The sequence below is a fragment of the Tachysurus fulvidraco genome, chromosome 4 (assembly GCF_022655615.1).
Source record: "Tachysurus fulvidraco isolate hzauxx_2018 chromosome 4, HZAU_PFXX_2.0, whole genome shotgun sequence".
In the NCBI taxonomy this organism is placed as follows: domain Eukaryota; kingdom Metazoa; phylum Chordata; class Actinopteri; order Siluriformes; family Bagridae; genus Tachysurus; species Tachysurus fulvidraco.
The window spans coordinates 21,767,273-21,786,492 of record NC_062521.1 but is presented as its reverse complement, the minus strand read 5'-3'; the positions used below and the strand labels follow the sequence as shown (position 1 = coordinate 21,786,492).

The following is a 19,220-nucleotide window of genomic DNA, read 5'->3' as shown; positions in this document are numbered from 1 at the left end:
ATCTTGAACTACTCTGCACCATACTCTGCACCATGTGCTCCATCTGACCATCTCTGTACTTCTCTATTAACATTCTCAGCACTTTCTGGGCATGAAGTCATACTGCTGCTCACAAATATCCACTTCCTTTCTTAGCCTAGCTTCCACTACTCTTTCCCATAGCTTCATTGTGTGGCTCGTCAACTTTATACCTCTGTAGTTGCTACCACTCTGCACATCACCCTTGTTCTTAAAGATCGGCACTAGAACACATCTCCTCCATTCCCCAGGCATCTTCTCATGCTCTATAATCCTGTTGAACAATCTCGATAGAAACTCCACCGTTGTCTCTCCTAGACACTTCTACACCTCCACAGGTATGTCATCTGGACCAACAGCCTCTTCACTCTTCATTCCCCTCAGAGCTTTCCTACCCTCCTCCTTTCTAAACTTTCCTATTTCCTGTTCTACAATATTCACCTTTTCCTCCAGTCTTTCCCTCTCATTTTCCTCATTCATCAGCTTCTCAAAATACTCCATCCATCTTCTCTGCACATTTAAAGCTGCATCCTCGCTAATAGTCGCAATAGTCAGCTGCTCTATGCTTTTTTACGTTTATGTTATGTTTCTTATGTTTTATATTAAAGTTAAATTAAGTGTTTTGTATCGTAAATTACTGTTTGTTTTTTCATACAAAATTAGTGTTTGTTTTAAACATTAATAAAATGCTGTTATACCTTAAAGGGAAATATGATCATTTGACAAAGCATCTCAATATAGAAACATTTACCTGCTTTCACACTTAATTCAAATCATTTTAATGTTGGTTATCAAAGCATAGCACTTGAGAAACATAATTAAAAAAAGAAGACCAAAAGCAATTTTTTTGGTGCCAGGATATGTTGCACAGAGATAAAATGAATTATTCTATAAAGATCCATTCTAATTTTTTTCCTGTACAAATTAATTCAAAAATATTGATGTCAGCAACTTGGTTTAAAGTTGTAAACTGCTGCGGAGGGACATAAGTACTTATTTTTAAGAAGCTGATCTGTGGTTTCTCTGTATGGCCAAAGTACAGTATTACTTATCTTCATACCTCTGAATGAATATCAATATTTATTTTAATTTCACTTTTACACATAAAAGGGAAAAGATAATTTTCCTTAAGACTGTACATTGGCATGCATGAGCACACATGAGCCACTGTCACAAAAGCTTCATCTTCCAATGTCTAGATTTGATAGTTCTTGTTGTAGGAAACGTTAGAGGTTCAATGCCATGTACGTGTCCCCAGGAACATGAGGATTATTTTCAGCCATGATAGAGATGCACAGCGTGAAGACGTCGTTATCACAAACAACATCAGATCGGCAGACACAGTCAACGCTAGCCATGCAGGGCCCCCGAGCCCCCCCATTCCTCTCTTTTGAATTGAATAACATTTTCAAGGTTGTCAAATTGTTTATTTGAGAAATCGCTTCAGTGCTTTCAGACTCACAATAATATCATTTCTTACACTCCATGTGGTCTTTGAGGACAAAAATCTCCTCATCAATACAACATGTATCAGACTATATATTTATAATCACACCCTACAATGTCACCCATATGAGGATAGAGTATTTTTGTATTATATTAATCTTTATATTATCCTTTATAATAACCTTTTGTTCTTTGTTTATGTTCTGTAAAGTTGCTTTGAGACATTGTCAATTGTAAAAAGTGCTATACAAATAGATTTGCATTGAATTGAACTGAATAACACATAGAATGTGGAAAATGTCTGTATATAAGATCCAAAAGATAAAGTTCAATAAGCTGTGATCCATCCATGGCAGACAATTTGGAGGGTGTGAGGACAAGACAATAACTGTTCGTATCCAGTGAAGAACCTGAAGGAAAGACAATTGGGCAGAATGGTTTACGGTGCATAGTCAATTAATTGTAGTCAGAGTAATTTGCTCTAAGGTCAGCCACCTGTTAACATGATATAAAGAAAGAAGGGGCCATTATTTCAAATCCTCAACTATAGATATAATTCAAGGAATATTAAATAAGTCTACCCTGACCAAAGCATCATAACTGTCCATTATAATATCAAGTATTTGGAAGAGTGTACAATACATAAATCCTACATATTAGCCTTGCAACCAAAACATGTACTGTGGTGCACTATCATACAGGTGACAAGAGAATATGGCACATGCAATGTGATGTCCTACACCAAATTCCTTCTTTCTACTTTTACCCAACCTGCATGCAACAAAAGATCACAAATATTACAGCATGATGTGGGAACAGAGCAATATAATATGGACTGCACAGACCTACACCAAATACACAAACTTCCAATATATATCCATCAACCTGTTTACATGCTGTTTTGCACACTGTTTTTTGCTCTTTGCACATGCTGTCTCACATTTCAGTCGATTGCTGTTTTGCACAATCCTTTACAATATCTCAGGTAACTGCTGCTATAACACTGCGTTCATTCCAGTATTTCTGCACACGTAATAGTGATTGAACATACAGTATTTACGCTGGTCAGGGCTGTTTTTGTGTATTGTCTTTTGTGTATTGTCTTTTATGTATTGTCTTGTATTTTTTTTGTCTGCACTGTCTTTTGTCCTTCAATGTCTTGTCTTTCTTTTCTTGCACTGTTTGCACCAGGTTGCACAGATGCACTTTATGTGTCTTGGACTAACTTACTTAAATATTTAGCTCTGTCTTTGTTTTATGTAGCACCCTGGTCCTGGAGAAATGTTTATATACCAGCTATATACAGTTGAAATGATAATAAAAGCTTCTTGACTTGATATAAAAAGGTAAATTACTCTCTATTAGTTTGTCAAACCTTCCAGATGCAATGCACTTACCTTCTCATTCACATACATGGAGATGATGGCCTGATCCAATCTATGAATCTCTGATCCATTCTGTTCAAGAAAAAGGCAAATGTATACATGTAAAAGCACAAAATGTTTACACTACTGATTACACTCTCTTTAAATTTTAATGATAAGCTGCATTCTGTGCTAGGCCCAGAGCAACAGATAGGCCACAGGTCGCTTTGTTGTCATGTAAAAAGCCTTTTAAAGATGATTGTGCCATGAAGGTGTGGAACATGCAGAATTATACACAAACCTTAAAAATCAATTCAATGTTTAATTTATTAAATTAAATGTTGGTTACTTACCTTCAAGTTGTTGCGCTGGCTGTATGAGCTCCTTCCTTCCAGTTCACGTGCAGAACGTTGAATCCGGACCAGTAAAGCAATCAGTGCCCTCGGTTTAGTATTCGGTGCCCATGTTTTTTTTTGGATTTTTTTTTACCACATGACCTCTTGGGAGGCTCCGGACCTTTGGCTAAAATAAAAATAATGAAAGAAATTAGACTTTGATTGGGTGTTCAAGACCCAAATTTGCCTACCGCTGCCATCGGCTCAGCTGGCAGGGCAGAAATTTCAGTGATTTTGGTATTTAATTCAGTGTCTCCTTTAGAGTCACTGAGGCCTCTAATACCAGTGTGTGTCTATGGTGATGTCTGAATTTATACACTAATTATCAGTGCGTGTGACGGGAACTCTGAACTCAGTAACTCCACAGAATAAATAAGAAGGAATAAATTTTCTACAATTCTACTTAAATGAAACTTAATTCCTGGTTATAGCAATATTATAAACTCTGTATGCTTGCTTCATTGAGTACATTGAGATTTATTTAGACAGATTGAAGGACAGACCTACTAACAATGAGTTTTTGGGATCCAACAGAGTTGACTGTGAGTTACTGGAAATATCAGCTTAAACTGCAGTGAGATCTCTGAGCGCGTGATGGCGCTGTGATTGCTTCTACACGTGATCCTCTATAAGACCACGTGATGAGCCATGAGTACGCATGATGCTACCAGGCTCTGATTGGTTAATGTTTGGTGTGACGTCAGTTCCCCGCGCTTCATTCATACAACCTTGTTGGCGGGATTTTGACGTCCATAACTGGGTAAGTTGTTTTGTTTTGTTAGGTGTAATTTATCTTTATCCACTTCTAGCATTCGTAAAATACATTGCGCGTTTTTGTGTTGTTGTAGTAAACAACTTGTTAGTAAACTCTTATAGCAAGAACACACGTGAAGTTACTACTTACTTTGCACAGCTAGCAACATTAGCTCAGAAAGTTAGCTGCTAGCTTAGCCTGCTAGCTTGTCTTAAGATAAGATATTCCTTTATTCGTCCCATTTCTCTGTTACAGCAGCAAAAATATATAAAAATAATAAAGAATAAAGACATAATATAATATACAGTATATATAAAAACAAAAATGTATAAAAAAAAAAGAGTAGTGGTTACACTGAAGACATTTCGCACATTTTACAAAATGTCTGTTATAGCACATGTTTAAAATACTTTGTTATTGTTTATTATTGCAGTGGAACAGTAATAACTGTGTATATTATGGTGACTGGTTCACTGGGAGCAGCTTTGGTTGTACAGTCTAATAGCAGCAGGGAGAAAAGACCATCTGTGTCGCTCCTTCAGACACTTAGGATGTAACAGTCTGTCACTGAAGGAGCTGCTCAGAGCTGACACCGTTTCATACAGGGGGTGAGAGTCGTTCTCCAGCAATGACGGTAGTTTTGCTACCATCCTCCTTTCTCCCACCTCCTGTACAGTGTCCAGAGGAATCCCCAGGACTGAGCTGGCCTTCCTGATCAGTTTGTCCACGCTTTTCCTTTCTGCAATAGAGATGCTGCTGCACCATAGAATATGGCTGAGGCCACCAAGGAGTCAAAAAAGGCCTTCAGTAGCTCTCCGTGCACTCCAAAATCTTGTTAGCTTTTTCTCCACTACAGTAAACAGGTGTTTATTGTTGAACTGAAATAAACTCCCATCACAAATTACATGCCTGAACCTGCATCAGATAGACAGGCTTTTATTTATAAGCTTGCTGAACTTCCCTCTCCAAGACCCTACAGGTCAGAGTTCTTTAAATACAAACAACCATAACACAGAATGTCATTTCTTATTAGGCAGATGATTACATACAGTATTTTTATGTGCTGGATTTTTTTTTATGAAGTCTCATTTGTTTTTTTTGTTTTTTCTCATTTAAATTTTGTAATAATGAAAGTTTTTGTGGTCTGTAAAACTTCAACACCAAATTCATTACTTAACAACAAACCTGAAAGACAACATGTATTCAGTATGTCAAAAACAAACCTCAAAATGCAACCATAATTATGGATACACAACAAGACTTTAAACACTTAACAAATCAAAAAAACAAACAAAAAAAAGACACACTAGATTCTGATAAACCTCAAAAAATGAACCCCAAATTTTGAGACACAACAAAACCAGAAACACAACTCCAAATTTGGACTTATAGGCACGGTGCACAATGTCTGAAAGCCAATGTTGACGTTTGAAATCACCTAAACAAACATGCCCCTAACCCAATTGGGTCTTACCCCTGTTTTGATAGCTCCGCCCCACACATACATACGTAACCCAGGCAACTATTATGGCTGAACCTGTTGGGGCAGCTGGCTGAGGGTATATTTTTTTCAATAAATGAACTCATGGTAATATATGGTAATATAAATGTGTTTTTGTAGTACTGTGTGTTGTATCGTGAAAGGTTTATCTCCGTTTCACGTGGAAGACGTTCAGTTCTCTCCAGTGCTGGAAAGCTGATCCTATATTAACACGGGTCCTACTTCTTGCCTTATCGGAAGCCTTTTTTCGCTTTTCATTTTTATCTGCCATGTCAATGTTTCAGTCGCTTTCAGCTAATGTCACACATGCACACAGAACACTCTTTCCACTGCATATTAACAAGACACACCCCTTTCTGCTCATTGGCTACACGTTTGTTTGTCGGCCCGACTCAGTGTTCTAAAGCATTTCTCAAACAACGTGCACCCCACCTTTAACTACAAACACACAACGGTATAATCAGAAAAACACAAGTATATCACAACAAACCTATAAACGTGACACTAAATTAAGATGCACAACGAAAAGAGTCGGTCCTTACTAAACATCACTTGCTTGTTGCTGATTGGCTACTCATCAGTCTGTAAGCCAGGAGGAAACCTGAGCACTGCATGATGGTTACAGTAACAGCAAAAATCTTTATTCTGTTACCAGAATTTGTCTGGACTCTGTGGTTCTTATACTTGAGCTCAGTTTAGCATTTAAATAAAGTTGCTTGGATATTTTGATGTCAGTGTTGTATGTAGTAACTGAGTATTCATTCACTGAAAACCAGCCTGAAGACATCTGGATCATTTAGAATTACTCCGACGTAAATCCAGCAATAATCAATATTTTCTGTAACGTTCTAATTGCGGCTAAAATGTAACACAGAAAATTCTGAGATTTGGTTCTGATTTTGTGGAACTGGTTTCAAACCTGCAATGTGATTTATTGTCTACTTTCTAGTTACTGTGGTTTACATATATGTAAGGCTTATAATAGAAACTGGTGGACATTTTATAAAGACAGATTAAGGGTTGAGCTTTACACAGGAATGGATATCCTGTGCAATCGGGCCAAAAACAATGAAATACATTTTTTTGTTGAAGTTTCTTTATTTAAGAGAAGACATTATACCAAAATGATTGACTCTCAACATACTAGTATTATATTATAGTATTATATCAAGAGCACATTTCCCAGTTTTATGTCAGTCGTATTCAAATCAGCATTAGTTTTTCTTGCTCTAAGATACTGAACTTGACCAGTCAATCAGTCAGAACTCATTTAACTATATAAAAACTATTACCAGGTTGTTACCAGTATGATTTCTGTGTATTCTTGATTAAATAAATTAATATTTAGTGAAATCACCGTCTCCCCCAGGGGACTACGAGGGCAATGCATGTAGATAACTCGGCATTTCTGCGTGTGCATGTTTGTGTGTGTTTTAACCAACTAAAAGCGATAACTTATTCATATGCTGTGTGTATGTTTTCCCCCTTTTCCCTCTTTTATTTATTGGGCAGAAAATCACCATGCAGTTCTCAGGCAGAAAGAAGAAGGTGACACTAAATCAACAGAATGAGCTCTATGGCCACTGTCTGCAGTTCTACTGTCAGCCTCCACTGGAGAACATCTCTCTGAACGAGTTTGAGGGCTTTGCCGTGGACAGGCTGAAATGTAAGAGCCTCCAAACACAGAGTGTTTTCTGACACCTCATTACCATCCTTGCTGGAGAGCAAAATCTGAGTTTTTTTGTTTTATGTTGTTAAAAATTCTAGATTTTCTGAATTGATTGTTTGTTTATTTGTTTGGCCGAATGCTACTTTTAATTAGTGAAATTGTAGGCACATGATTCTGCTTTTTAAACCCTACCAGTGATAACACACACATGTAATTTCTATCTGCAATAACTGTACTCATGTTTGCTGCATGTGAAAGGAAGAGGGCTTTGGCTGATTGTGCATTATAATGACATCACACAAAGCGTCGCACTATAACAGCCTTGTCTTAATTCCTATTTTTTTTATTTTTATATAGTGCTCAAGACTGTGGAAAACCTTGGGGTGAGCTACGTGAAAACGACCGAACAGTACAAGAAGAAGCTCCAGACCGAGTTCTCCAGTCTCGGTTTCCCACACCGAGAGGAACTGGTGAGGAAATGCACCCAAGTTTCCTTCCAATTAAAGATGACTGAAATAAACATCAGCTGAACTTCTGAATTTTTCATGTTTTCGACAATGTATTGAATCGATAATATTCAGGTTTATGCTTGCATAGTTTGGTCTAAACAAATATTTGCATTTTAATGACTCTAGCAGTCGTAGTGGATAATTAGTCCACAAGCCTCACAGCATGAGTTGCAGATTAGTCCAGACTTGTAAAGCAGTATGAACATGGGCTTGATGTCTGGAACATTTTAATGATACTAATTCAAAACCTTCTATTGCTTTTATATAATTTCTCTTCTCTTGAGCCCATTTTACACCAGACTGCAGCGGTGCCATGTCTAACGTGCTGACATGGTAATCATGTTATTATGTGTAACACATTAATCCTTTAATTAATCGAGTGTAAGTGATCGCAAACAATGTTTTCATGTAAATGTATTTTTATGGATTTATTTAGGTTCTTTTTTTTTTTTTTTAGGTTTTTTTTTAGATTTTTTCTCATTTTGTCCTTCCAATTTGATCACCTGTAAATTCCCACTCACCAGTTAATGCTCCCAGCTACCAAATGGGGAGGTTAAAGGCTAACACATGCGTCCTCCAAGACACACGAAGCCAACCGCAGCTATTTAATCTGGTGCTCATGGGCTCATCGCTGCTCAGGGCAGCATAACAAATTTGTAGGGCATTCAAAATATGGCCGTTCACGCTTACGATCACCCATCAACAGGGTGACCGCTGTTCTGTTTGACATATGAGTGGCACGGTCATGGTTTCTAACAAGAAACAATACAAACACAGTAGTTTAACATGCTAAACAGTACCTGGGTGGATGGATATTACAGTGTGATATTTCAGCCTACTTTAATGGCATGCACTCTGGCACATTAATAAACGTCAAGTAATCCGACAATAATTCTGTGCCTTTAAAATGGGATCAGTGACCACAAAAGGTCGAGGACTGCAGAATTTATTATTAAGAATGATTCGCTCTTCAGTGGCTTTTAACATTCTGCTTTGATTAATTAGGATGAATCGAGCTCGAACAAAAATCAAGCCGGGCCCACGGAATATGAGAAACGAAGGAAAGATCACATCTCTCATTTTATCCTCCGCCTGGCCTACTGCCAGACGTAAGTGCAGTTCTTTTTCTCTGTGCAGTAGAGTATCTTAAAGCCGCTTTATATTCTGGGACTAATTATAATTGTGTTTATTGTTGTGTGTTGCTCTGACACTTAGCATCTCACTCTACATGATCCAAAGTACATCAACACCTTTTGTGTTTAGTCTACAGTACAATTTGACACTTTTTCTCTCATGCCATTTGGACTTTACAGCCGCTTGCATCTGATTTAAGTGTTTGACGGTTTTCGTATAGAATACTCAACTTTTACTTAGTCACTACACGTAGACGAATGTGAAGTTTTGGGAAAACAGGTCAATAGTGTCAATAAAACACACAAGCTGAAGTAAGTCACAGGACTCAAGAGTGCTACTGCAAGTGCCGGTCCTAATGCAGAGAAAGCTGAATGATTTAGGCGATACAAGACACCAGACATCAATCAAATACGACTTACTTTATAATACCGTATGCAGTAAAGTCTAAATCTGATTTCAGGGAGGATCTCAGGCGGTGGTTTATCCAGCAGGAGATGGATCTTTTCCGCTTCCGTTTCAGTGAACTTTTACCGAAGTATAAGACTGACTTTCTACACAAAAATAATCTGAAATATGATACGGTAAGGATTTTTTTTTTTCATCGTCCCTCAGGGTTTGAGGATAAAAAAAATCCCTCTGTCGGAGTTAGTGTACCTCATTCTTCAGAACTTACAAACCCCTAATGCTGTAGTGATGCGTACAAGTCTAGAGAAGACCAGAGACACACTTAAGTATCGAATTCACACTTCACAAGATGAAATGTTCATTTCATAAAAGCACATTAAACCTTGTTGTTGTTTATGTCCAAGTAAAGAGTTCAGTACGATTAATTTGTTGTATACTGTGTGAAATATTATATTAGCAGATTAGTAGAATAGAATTGAATTAAATTATCCTGGCAGTTTGGTTTCATCTATAATCGTCTAAGTTGATCATTAAAGACCAATTTCCCTTTCGTCGTACATCTTACAGCAGTATGATTTAATATCGCTACGGTGCTGTGTGGGAGTTTAGTGATGGAGACACTTGCATCCTAGCAACGGTATCTGAAACTATATTGAAACTACATCTGTTTCCCAGGGAGCTAAAAATGCACAGCAGGTGCATCGTGTTTAATGTGAACAGCAGGTGGAGCTGTGAACCCATCCATGGCTGAGAACTGAACTAGAAAACATAAGATCTCGGAGTGTCTGAGGAGTGAATAGAAAATGACTTCGTTACGCAGAGCTTTGATGCCGTGGGATTAATCGTCGTCCTTCCGCTACACGTTAATTGAAATCCATCCAAGTCTAACGTCTTAGCTGATTTGTTTGTTTTTGTGCAATGTCTGTCTGCTTAGATTTTCTCTGAATGTCTGATTTGTCCTTTATCTTTCCTTTGACAGATAAGTGCTGAAGAAAAGACTCATTTTAAAGACCAGCTCATAAACTCCAGTTACTCCGTCAGTGGAACCACTGTTGCTGAGCAAGACTTCTACAAAGTACGACTCACTGTAGCACGCTCGTGCGAAGCGCTTAAAACGATGAAATATACCCTCACATAAAAGTAATATTTAGAAAAGTCATTTATTTTATTTATTGAATTTTTTCCCCTGCATGTCCCATCATGCTCAGAATCCTTTGTTTTAGTTTTACTGCTGAAATTCCCTGCAGGTTTTATATACTTGGAACATGATATGTGAAGGCAGATGATGTCTTCTAATTGCTAAATTTATGAGCAAATGCATCCGTTATATTTAATCAGAGCCCGCAGCTGTGTGAAGAAAGGATGGCTCATAAACCTTCACGATTTTATTCCGGTCCAGGTCCCATTCCAGGATGCTCTGGATTTAGTACGGACGAGGAAAGTGTTCTTGAAGGCTGGCTATGCGTACATCCCTCACCAGGAGATCGTCGCTATCGTTCTCAACGATTTCCGTACCAGGCTCTCCAAAGCACTCGCAGTAAGTCACTGATTCTCTAGGACTGTGCTCATTATAAGAACGCTGAATAGAACTACTAAGGGCATTTGTTGTGTGTGAGGTAAACATTACACACATGATTAACTAATTATCTAGGCCTTTTTCAGTCTGGGCTATGTTTGTGGCTCACTGGTTAATTGTAAGTAGCTTCGGGGGGAAAAAAACATAACTATGGGAACGAATGACAGACGAACATGTTGTATTACAGTTAATATTTAAGAGGTATAATCATGTTCATTTTAAGAGGGTTAAGTTGTTCTTTCCGTTTGAAATCTTCGTCCTTTCGTTCTTTGAGAACCGAGAACACATTAATAAGGTAAAAGGGTGTTAAATACTTTATATACTTGTCTAAGTCAAACATGCAGAGAGAGATTTGAATTTATATTAATGTAATCAAAACATTCTCCATTTACTAGGACAGATAGTGAGCTAAGTCGCGGTGTCCGTTAATACGGGACAGTTCAGAACACTCGTGCAGATCGATGCAGATTTCCTCGTCACTTCTTTTACCTTTACTGCTGTTTTAGCATATTTTAGAATATAAAATGTGTAATGTTTAGTAATATGATTTAGTGACTATTTAATAATAAATGTCACTGGTTATTGTGTCAGTGAATTTCATGTGCATATGATACATGAAAGCTGTTTTGTCACACAAGCCTAATCAGTCTAGTCTCTCTGCTTTTGGTGAAATTTTTTTTATATATTCATTAAAAATTAAGCGTCGGAATGTATTCTAACATTTTACATGTACGTGGTATATAATAATGAGCAGTTAGAATATAACTAGAGCTGCATCAATCCCATCGTGCGCTGAATCCATCTGTGTAGTGAAGTTTGTTGGCAGAATGTTGTGCAACTGGCAGAAGTGGATGTATAAGAGGCGTGGATTTCTTCACAGCTTGGCAGATGACATTTTATTTATTTCCTCGTTCTTTTTCCAAACATCAAATCCGTCAGACCGTCAGTCAGAATTTAAACCAGCCAGTCGGTCAGGATAAATGTGTATCTTGTACTCCTTTGAATTAGTGCTATTCAGTGAAATTCTGTCACTCCTAATGAGCCAACGGTCTTTAATGGCCTACCGTGACTTCAAGCACTAACGTAAAATGCAGCTTGTCATGACAGACACGTCTGTATATCAGGTTTGGATTGAGATGCTGTGAAGGGTGAAAATCTATTGTCACCTGATATGAGGGTCACCACCTCCAGCTTCTCCGTTGTACTCAGCCTGCTGAATGAAACAATTTGATACGAGGCTGTGGACCTTCATGTGTCAGCTTCAGCAACCAGACACCAGAATCGGCTGTATAGAAGTAGAAAATGTAAGATAACGTTCCTTTCCTTTCAGGTGACTGAGCTGTTGAACGCTTTATGAGGCGGTAATTATTCTCTCGCTCTTTTTTTAGACGGACAACGATTGTTTTATTTACTTATGATGTCTTGTAATGATTATTATTCGCATGCATCAATATAATTTATTTCAGACTGGCTATGAGTTCATGTATTGGTACTCCTAAGTTCCACTACATTTCACTGAGTAACCTACGTACTCTGTATCAAACAATCGAGGGCATCACGGAATATTTGATGTAACTCTGTTTGTCAGATGCTGTTGTTGAATTCCACATGTTTAGTTTGATATGTAAGATGTTCTGAGAGAGATCATGAAGGCTGACCTAAGCGAGAAGAGCACTAGCACTGAGAATGGATGTTAAAAACAAGTACAAGGTATTGAGAATCTTGACTCACAAACGGTATTTCGACGCAACCGAGATGACCTCCGTGGCTTCGTGCTGCTCTGAAGTGCTTTTTCCCCACATGCTACAGTTTCTCTGCATACCTGCTTCACTTCACTGCTCTATTTGTGCATATACATTGGTTTAGGAAAACTAGCCATGTATGACTTGGTCTTGGACAATGATGAATCTGTAGTTCATTGTGTTTGTGACCCCAGTGAAATGAGGTCAGGTTTCAGCTCGAGCTTGGCTTTTGTCTTTGTTTTATCTCCATATGTTGGAGTGTAAGACGCAAGTCATTCCACACTAACCTTAGCAACCATGTCTTCATGGAGCTCACTTTGCGCACTGTTGGTATTGTCCTGTTCGCTCGTGTTTGGGCCTCCTAATTCCTGTGAATGGAAATCTTAATGTACAACACACAGGTGCTTTATACAGTTATGTGCTTTCAATTTTATGGCAGCAGTTTGAGGACGAGCCCAATATGTACTTTTGGCAATATATGAGCCTTATAAAAATGACAGTGCTGCTCAGCCGGTGCGCGTAAATGTCACTGGTGGTAGGATTCAGACCAGGAACCGTGTGCTGGAAATGCAGCATTGAACTTAATCGTTAAATGTTAAACCCCATTTTGTCTAAAGATGCACACCAAAAAGAAGACTTTTTTTACTTCTAGTTTTTAAACACTAATAATCTTGGAAAATTATATCTGACATCGTTTTCGATCAAAGGATCAAAATCCGTGTCCCTTAGATGTTATGCCGTGAATAAGGTGCGTGTTAGAATTTAGAGACGCATAAAAATTCACACCGAGCTGCTTGTGTGTCCTTGATAAATATACAGAATATCTGACATGTGGATGCACTTTTACCTGCTCAAGCTGAGCACAGCAGCTTACACTGAAAGTCCACTTCCATCAAATTGCTGTTAAATCTCACTCCTGTGAAAGTCACCGCGGATAAAGTGGCTCGGTCAGCAAATATGGGATATCCCGTGAAAAGGTTACCTGATGTAGTGGAGCTGTCATTAGACAGAACTATAATCTAAAGCTGCGCATTGTTTTGAATCCTTTATCCGACTGACTTATTTTGTTTCCTTGCTGTAATAATGTTAACGTTATTCGTTTTAGTGCCTTTTTAAACTTTATTTGGCTGCCGCGTGATATTGATCCGTGTTGACGAACACGTTTTAGAAGCACTCCTGGGGTGATATTTATGGACGTAGGACATTATAAATAAATCCCATGACGTTGCATAGTTGTTGTTGTTTTTTTTTTTTGTTTTTTTTTTTAACAGTGGTCACCTTGAGTATAAGAATTTGGCTCTTAAAGTAAATTCTCTAATGGCACGGGCTCTTGCTGTTTTGGCAGAGATGATTAATATGTTAGAGAAATACGCTGAGCCTACAGGACGTGAAGGATGTCCATTAGGGATGCCTACCCAGGTGAATCCAGGTGAAGGCTGTGCTCCCTAATTGCTTTCATCTGTTATATCCACTTTGGTAAGTGAAGATGAAGGATAGCGTGCAGGCTTAAGAAGAGGTTTTAAGGATGGAGACATTGAATTGTGTATGACCTAGAACAGTCCCGAGAAAGATTTAAGTGCCTTTGAACAGCGAATGATGGGTGTCATGCACGCCGCCTTGTGCGCTGAACGTTAAAAAGCCAAACGCTTTGTTGCTATTTTAGACACGGTGTGTTGACTGTATCTCACGCTACACCACACATGATGATGAGCTTACAGAAGGTCAAAGGTCAGGGCTGACACGAATTGTCCAGATCCGTACACAGCATAAGAGAGTCAATCGACTGTCGACTGGGGCTACAGGGCAATAATACAAAAGCGTCTCTAATGATTTTGTCCGCTGCAGTACAGACCTGGCATGCGTACGGCTTTGGATAGACATGGATTTGAAGATGAAACTGAACTGTGAGAACTCTTAAACCTAAGTAAAGACTTGTTGGCTATTTACTAGAGATTCTCAAACCACTTTATAACTGTAGGAGTTCCACTAGCAGTGAAGTAACTTAAATAGGACCAAATTAGATAGGACCAAGAATACCCTCTATCTGTCTGTGTCTGTCTCTCTCTCTGTCTCTCTCTCTCTCTGTCTCTGTCTCTCTCTCTGTCTCTCTCTCTCTCTGTCTGTCTCGGTCTGTCTGTCTGTCTCTCTCAGTCTGTCTCGGTCTATCTATTTGTCTCTGTCTGTCTCTGTCTGTCTCTGTCTGTCTGTCTGTCTCTCTATCTTTCTCTCTGTCTCTCTATTTACCTATCTCTGTCTCTCTATCTACCTATCTCAACTTCTCTATCTATCTCTCTCTCTCTCTCTATCTTTCTCTCTGTCTCTCTATCTTTCTCTCTGTCTCTCTATCTTTCTCTCTGTCTCTCTATCTATCTCTCTCTCTCTCTGTCTCTCTATCTCTCTCTCTCTCTCTCTCTCTCTCTCTGTCTCTCTCTCTCTGTCTATCTATCTATCTGTCTATCTATGTCTCTCTCTCTCTGTCTCTATCTATCTGTCTCTCTGTCTATTTGTCTCTCTCTGTCTCTGTCTCTCTGTCTGTCTATCTATCTGAGGAAGAAAGATTGAGAGGAACCAATCATTAAGAAAATATTTTTCTTTTACAACCTAATATTCAGACGAACAGCATCAGGTGTGTTGGTGTTTAATACATTGTGAATAAGAGGTCTAAATTGATCTGATGAGGTCTAAATCTGTCCGTCCGTCCGTCCATCCATGCAAACATTTCCATCTACGATTTTTATTTCTAGCGATCTGATGTGTGGTCACTGGTCACCACAAAAAGCTGCTGGTTTTGTAGCTTCAGCAAATATTATTGGTTGTGAGTGTGATTATTGAGCTTTCCTGGTGTGAAGCATGAAATTGTGAAAAGCATACAGCAATTTCAGTGGCACTAAACGACTGTCTCTTGGCTTTGCTTAAAAAGAGCTAGTGCTGAGTAAAATATTGAAAGAGCACATCTCCCTCAGCTTCCTTTGTCCTGAAAGAATTTGTCAATATATTTTTCATGAACATGATGCAAGAGACCTGAAGTTGCCGAACAGCGTGCACATATTGGTAATTGCTGTGACGACAGCTTGACCTTACTGCTTTGTTGTCTCCATGATCATTCTGCTTTCTGTTTTTTTTTTTTTAAATAACTAGGAAATCTCTAGTTTTAATGTTTAGGAGCTGTGCAGCTTGTAGACTTTCAAATGCTGGTGTAAAGTAACCACAGACACATTTTTTCCTTCCCACCTGATTAAAAATGGCAGATAAAACTAAGTGATATGTGGGGGGAAAAAATCATAAATCACATCGTCACCAAGCCAAAAGAACCGCACAACTACAGAACATGTGATGTGTAGAACGTAATCTTTGTTCCACAAACAAGAAATTTCACAAAGCCTGAAGAACAAGCAGTAAATGGGCCTTTTTACACCTGGACACTTCATGTGTTTTCTCTGATCCGATAGCTATCTGATTTGTTAAAACTCTTCCATTTACATCAGGCCACATAAACGCGTCTTGGCGAATCGGATATCAATCCGATATTTCTACTCCCGCCCAATATGCAAATATATTTTACCTCATTTCCGTTTCTGTCACGATGCACGACTCGTGAGTCACCTGCGAGTGACGTACTTCCGTTTGAGAGGAGTTTAGCGCTGACGTACATGGCTTGAACACCCACATGCATTTACACCTGTCAAGTTTCATCTGAAATGCGTCCCAGACCACCTCCTGAAGTGGTATGAAGGATCAGATTTATATCCGTCTCGAAACCGTTTCGGTTAGATCACAGAAAACACATGAAGTGACCAGGTGTAAAAAGGCCCAATGACATGACTTTACATTTCTGGCATTTAGCAGACACCCTTAACCAGAGTGACTTGCATCCTTTTTCCTCTTAATTTATACAACTGAGCGCTAAGGGCCTTGCACAGGGGCCCAGCAATGGCAGCTTGGTGGACCTGCCATTCGAACTCATGACCTACTAATGAGTAGTCCAACACATTAACTACTAGGCTACCACATCCCTATCTGTCTGACATAAATATATTACATGTTACCAATCTGTACCTGGATCAAATTCAATGTCAGTAAGTTTGAAATGCTTTTAGCTTTATTCCTGAATTATTTATTAACATTTTTAAAGGGTACATGTTTTTTTGCTCTTGAACTTTGTCTTATGATCTGTGAATTCCTCATTTTTTCTGAATATTTAGGAGCATTGTTGGACGATTTTCATTAGAATGTCTGAAAATAAACCAAGAAATTATATGGAATAAGCTTTATAATGGATAATCATAATGTGTGTAGTAGACGGTTATGGTACTTATTTTTTTTAACCAAAACATGCTTTGAAACAACTGGCAAACACAATGGTAATAGTAATTAAAATGTGATTAATTAGCCATTTCTTAAAATGTCTTCTTATGCGATCTTGCTCCCTTTTGTACTCGTACTATATTATCCACGGCCAAAGTTCAATTCCAGTACTGAAAAATACAAATACAGAGGATGCATTAAATTACTCAGGGGGAACCCTCTAAAAGTCCCAGATGTCATTGTGGCCAGAAAATGGTGGATAACAGAAGCCTGACCCATAAGTTTTAACATCTTTATAACGACAATAATCAACACAAGCATGTATAAAGAATGATTGTAATACATGATTTAGATGTTGGTTACAAGTCCTTTCTTTTGAACCATGCCAGCTTCCACTCTGAAGTGAAGGACGACTAAGCTTTGTAAGATCCGTTTTGGGTTAATGTGAGATCAGCGCTACAAACCGTGAGCTCACGACATTAAAACATGTTTTATTAACATTCGGTTAATCAGCCATTTAATAGTCAACCTATTAATCCGCTGAAAAGGCACCGAAGAGCCGGTTTTATCTCCCGTTCAGCCGTCTTGTCTCGCGGCTAGAAATGTGCTTGGACGGTCTATTGTTCGACTGGTGATGAGATGGACACATCTCAATTCTCCCAAAGATGCATTCTGTCTTCCTGTCCATGCTTCATAGATAGCCTGACAAGACCAGTAATGAGAATACAAGTCTGTTCTTTACCTTCTTACATTTGAGAAACAGACTTTTTTTTTCTTTTCATGGTCGTCGGGTACAAGTCTGAATCTTCAATACATAAAACATTTGAAGGTTAATGAGGTTCCTTTTGCAGCACCAATTTCCTTTGTCCACTCAGGGGAAATGTTTCTCGTGGACTCCAGCATGTGTCCTTTGCTTTTTTGTACAAAGTTAAAAGTAACCAAACGACAACAACGACAAAAAAAACAAAAGGCGTGGATTTTACTGAATTCAGCCTGCGCTATTGAAGCAACATCAAAATCATGGCACTCTTCCTGTCTGTATTTCTTACCCTGTAAGTATTAACTTGCAGAATTATTTGGTTTGGTATTTGATTGAATCGAGACAAGTTAAGGAATTATAGTGAAACACGGCAAAGCCATCGCTCTGTCAACCACCCATTTCCAACCCATAGTTATCACTTTAATTCTCTGCCTCTATCTCTCGCTCTCTAATAAAACCCCTGAGCTAATAAAGCTCTTGCATATTTTACAGCTATAATTATTGAAGGTAGATGTGTTAAAAGCTTCAGTGTTCTTCAGAACATTGTCACAGCACTAAAAGATAAAGCCTGTTAATGTTTAAACATCATCACCGCACCGGCTCTTGGGAAGCTGTTACCGTGCATCATTATCGTCTCATTCTCTCTTCCTTTATTGGTTACATTTCTACGCTAGTAATAATCACTGACTACTGGGTTACATGCCCAGAGATGGTTAACAGAGTCGCGTCCATTGCAGACGTCGTTCATGGATAATGTAGCATCATCGAGCTGTAAATCCTGACGGACCCTGTGAGATTGTGCATTAACACCAAACTGATATTATGTTGCATGAATGAGATGATTGTTGTATAAGTGATGTTCAGATGTTGTAATAAGATGCACAATATTCTTTCCCAATAGTGAGTTCAAGCTCAAACTTAAATTTATCCAACCCTATGAGCTGCATTGCCCAGCTGACCTCAGACCAGAAAAACTCTGAGGTGCTTTCAAAACCTCACCGAAGGTGTCGAGAACGTCATCTTTTTTTTTGCTTTTAATCCAAATGATAGAAGAGAGCAATGGAAAAGTGGTCTGGAAAACCATGAAAAACTGTAACACAAGTCTTTTCTACGATAACACTAACTCCACTCAATGTCTACGTCACGTTTGCACCATGTGGATGGTGCTTAAACACTCTGAAGAGCGTACACAGAGTACACGGAGCGTACGGACGACTGACCCGGGTGAATAATGCTGCAACGGAACGGTCATTAAAAAAACAGACGTAAAATGCCACGACAAAATGCCATTCCGGGGAAAACCGCTTCAGTTCACTCTCTTAATTAATTAAGGAAATGAGCCACTCCCTAAAGATTTTTGTCCGTCAGCGTTTACTTGTTTTTAACAGTTTGTTAAAACAAGATGAAAGCATATTTCCATGCAAAAGGGAAGAAATAAAACACGGCTCCTTCCTACAATTCTAAGAAGGCTTTGGTTCTGTGTAGGTCATGGATTTTACTTTGCCCTCTGAACTCTTACAGGCCTGAAGTCATTCCCAGAACACACTATGTACAGTGTAATTGCTTTGAACTGCTGCACATTTACATCAAATGACATTTTGAGCGCCGTTGCAGATATTGAGCACAGTAACATCCTTGGTGC

At 38.6% G+C, this 19,220-nt stretch overlaps 1 protein-coding gene and 1 long non-coding RNA gene across 3 annotated transcripts in view; one reads left to right on the top strand and one right to left on the bottom strand.

The window, feature by feature from the left end:
* Nucleotides 1-1,673: 1,673 nt before the first annotated feature.
* LOC113661119 lies at nt 1,674-3,868 on the bottom strand. The gene is made up of 4 exons (XR_003444974.2): nt 3,727-3,868; nt 3,182-3,350; nt 2,862-2,921; nt 1,674-1,874 (listed from the first exon to the last, which is right to left on the bottom strand). It is a non-coding gene; the product is annotated as an uncharacterized LOC113661119 (long non-coding RNA).
* prim2 (DNA primase subunit 2) overlaps nt 3,826-19,220 on the top strand; it is a 61,603-nt gene continuing 46,208 nt past the window's right edge. The window contains exons 1-7 of one of the 2 annotated variants that reach the window (XM_027175107.2): nt 3,827-3,983; nt 6,991-7,144; nt 7,505-7,617; nt 8,662-8,765; nt 9,251-9,371; nt 10,175-10,270; nt 10,595-10,732. In XM_027175107.2, the coding sequence (XP_027030908.1) occupies nt 3,882-3,983; nt 6,991-7,144; nt 7,505-7,617; nt 8,662-8,765; nt 9,251-9,371; nt 10,175-10,270; nt 10,595-10,732 (828 nt within the window). In that variant the 5' untranslated portion in view covers nt 3,827-3,881. Of the gene's footprint in view, nt 3,984-6,990; nt 7,145-7,504; nt 7,618-8,661; nt 8,766-9,250; nt 9,372-10,174; nt 10,271-10,594; nt 10,733-19,220 lie in introns of both variants that reach the window. The other variant, XM_047812941.1, reaches the window with a different exon arrangement.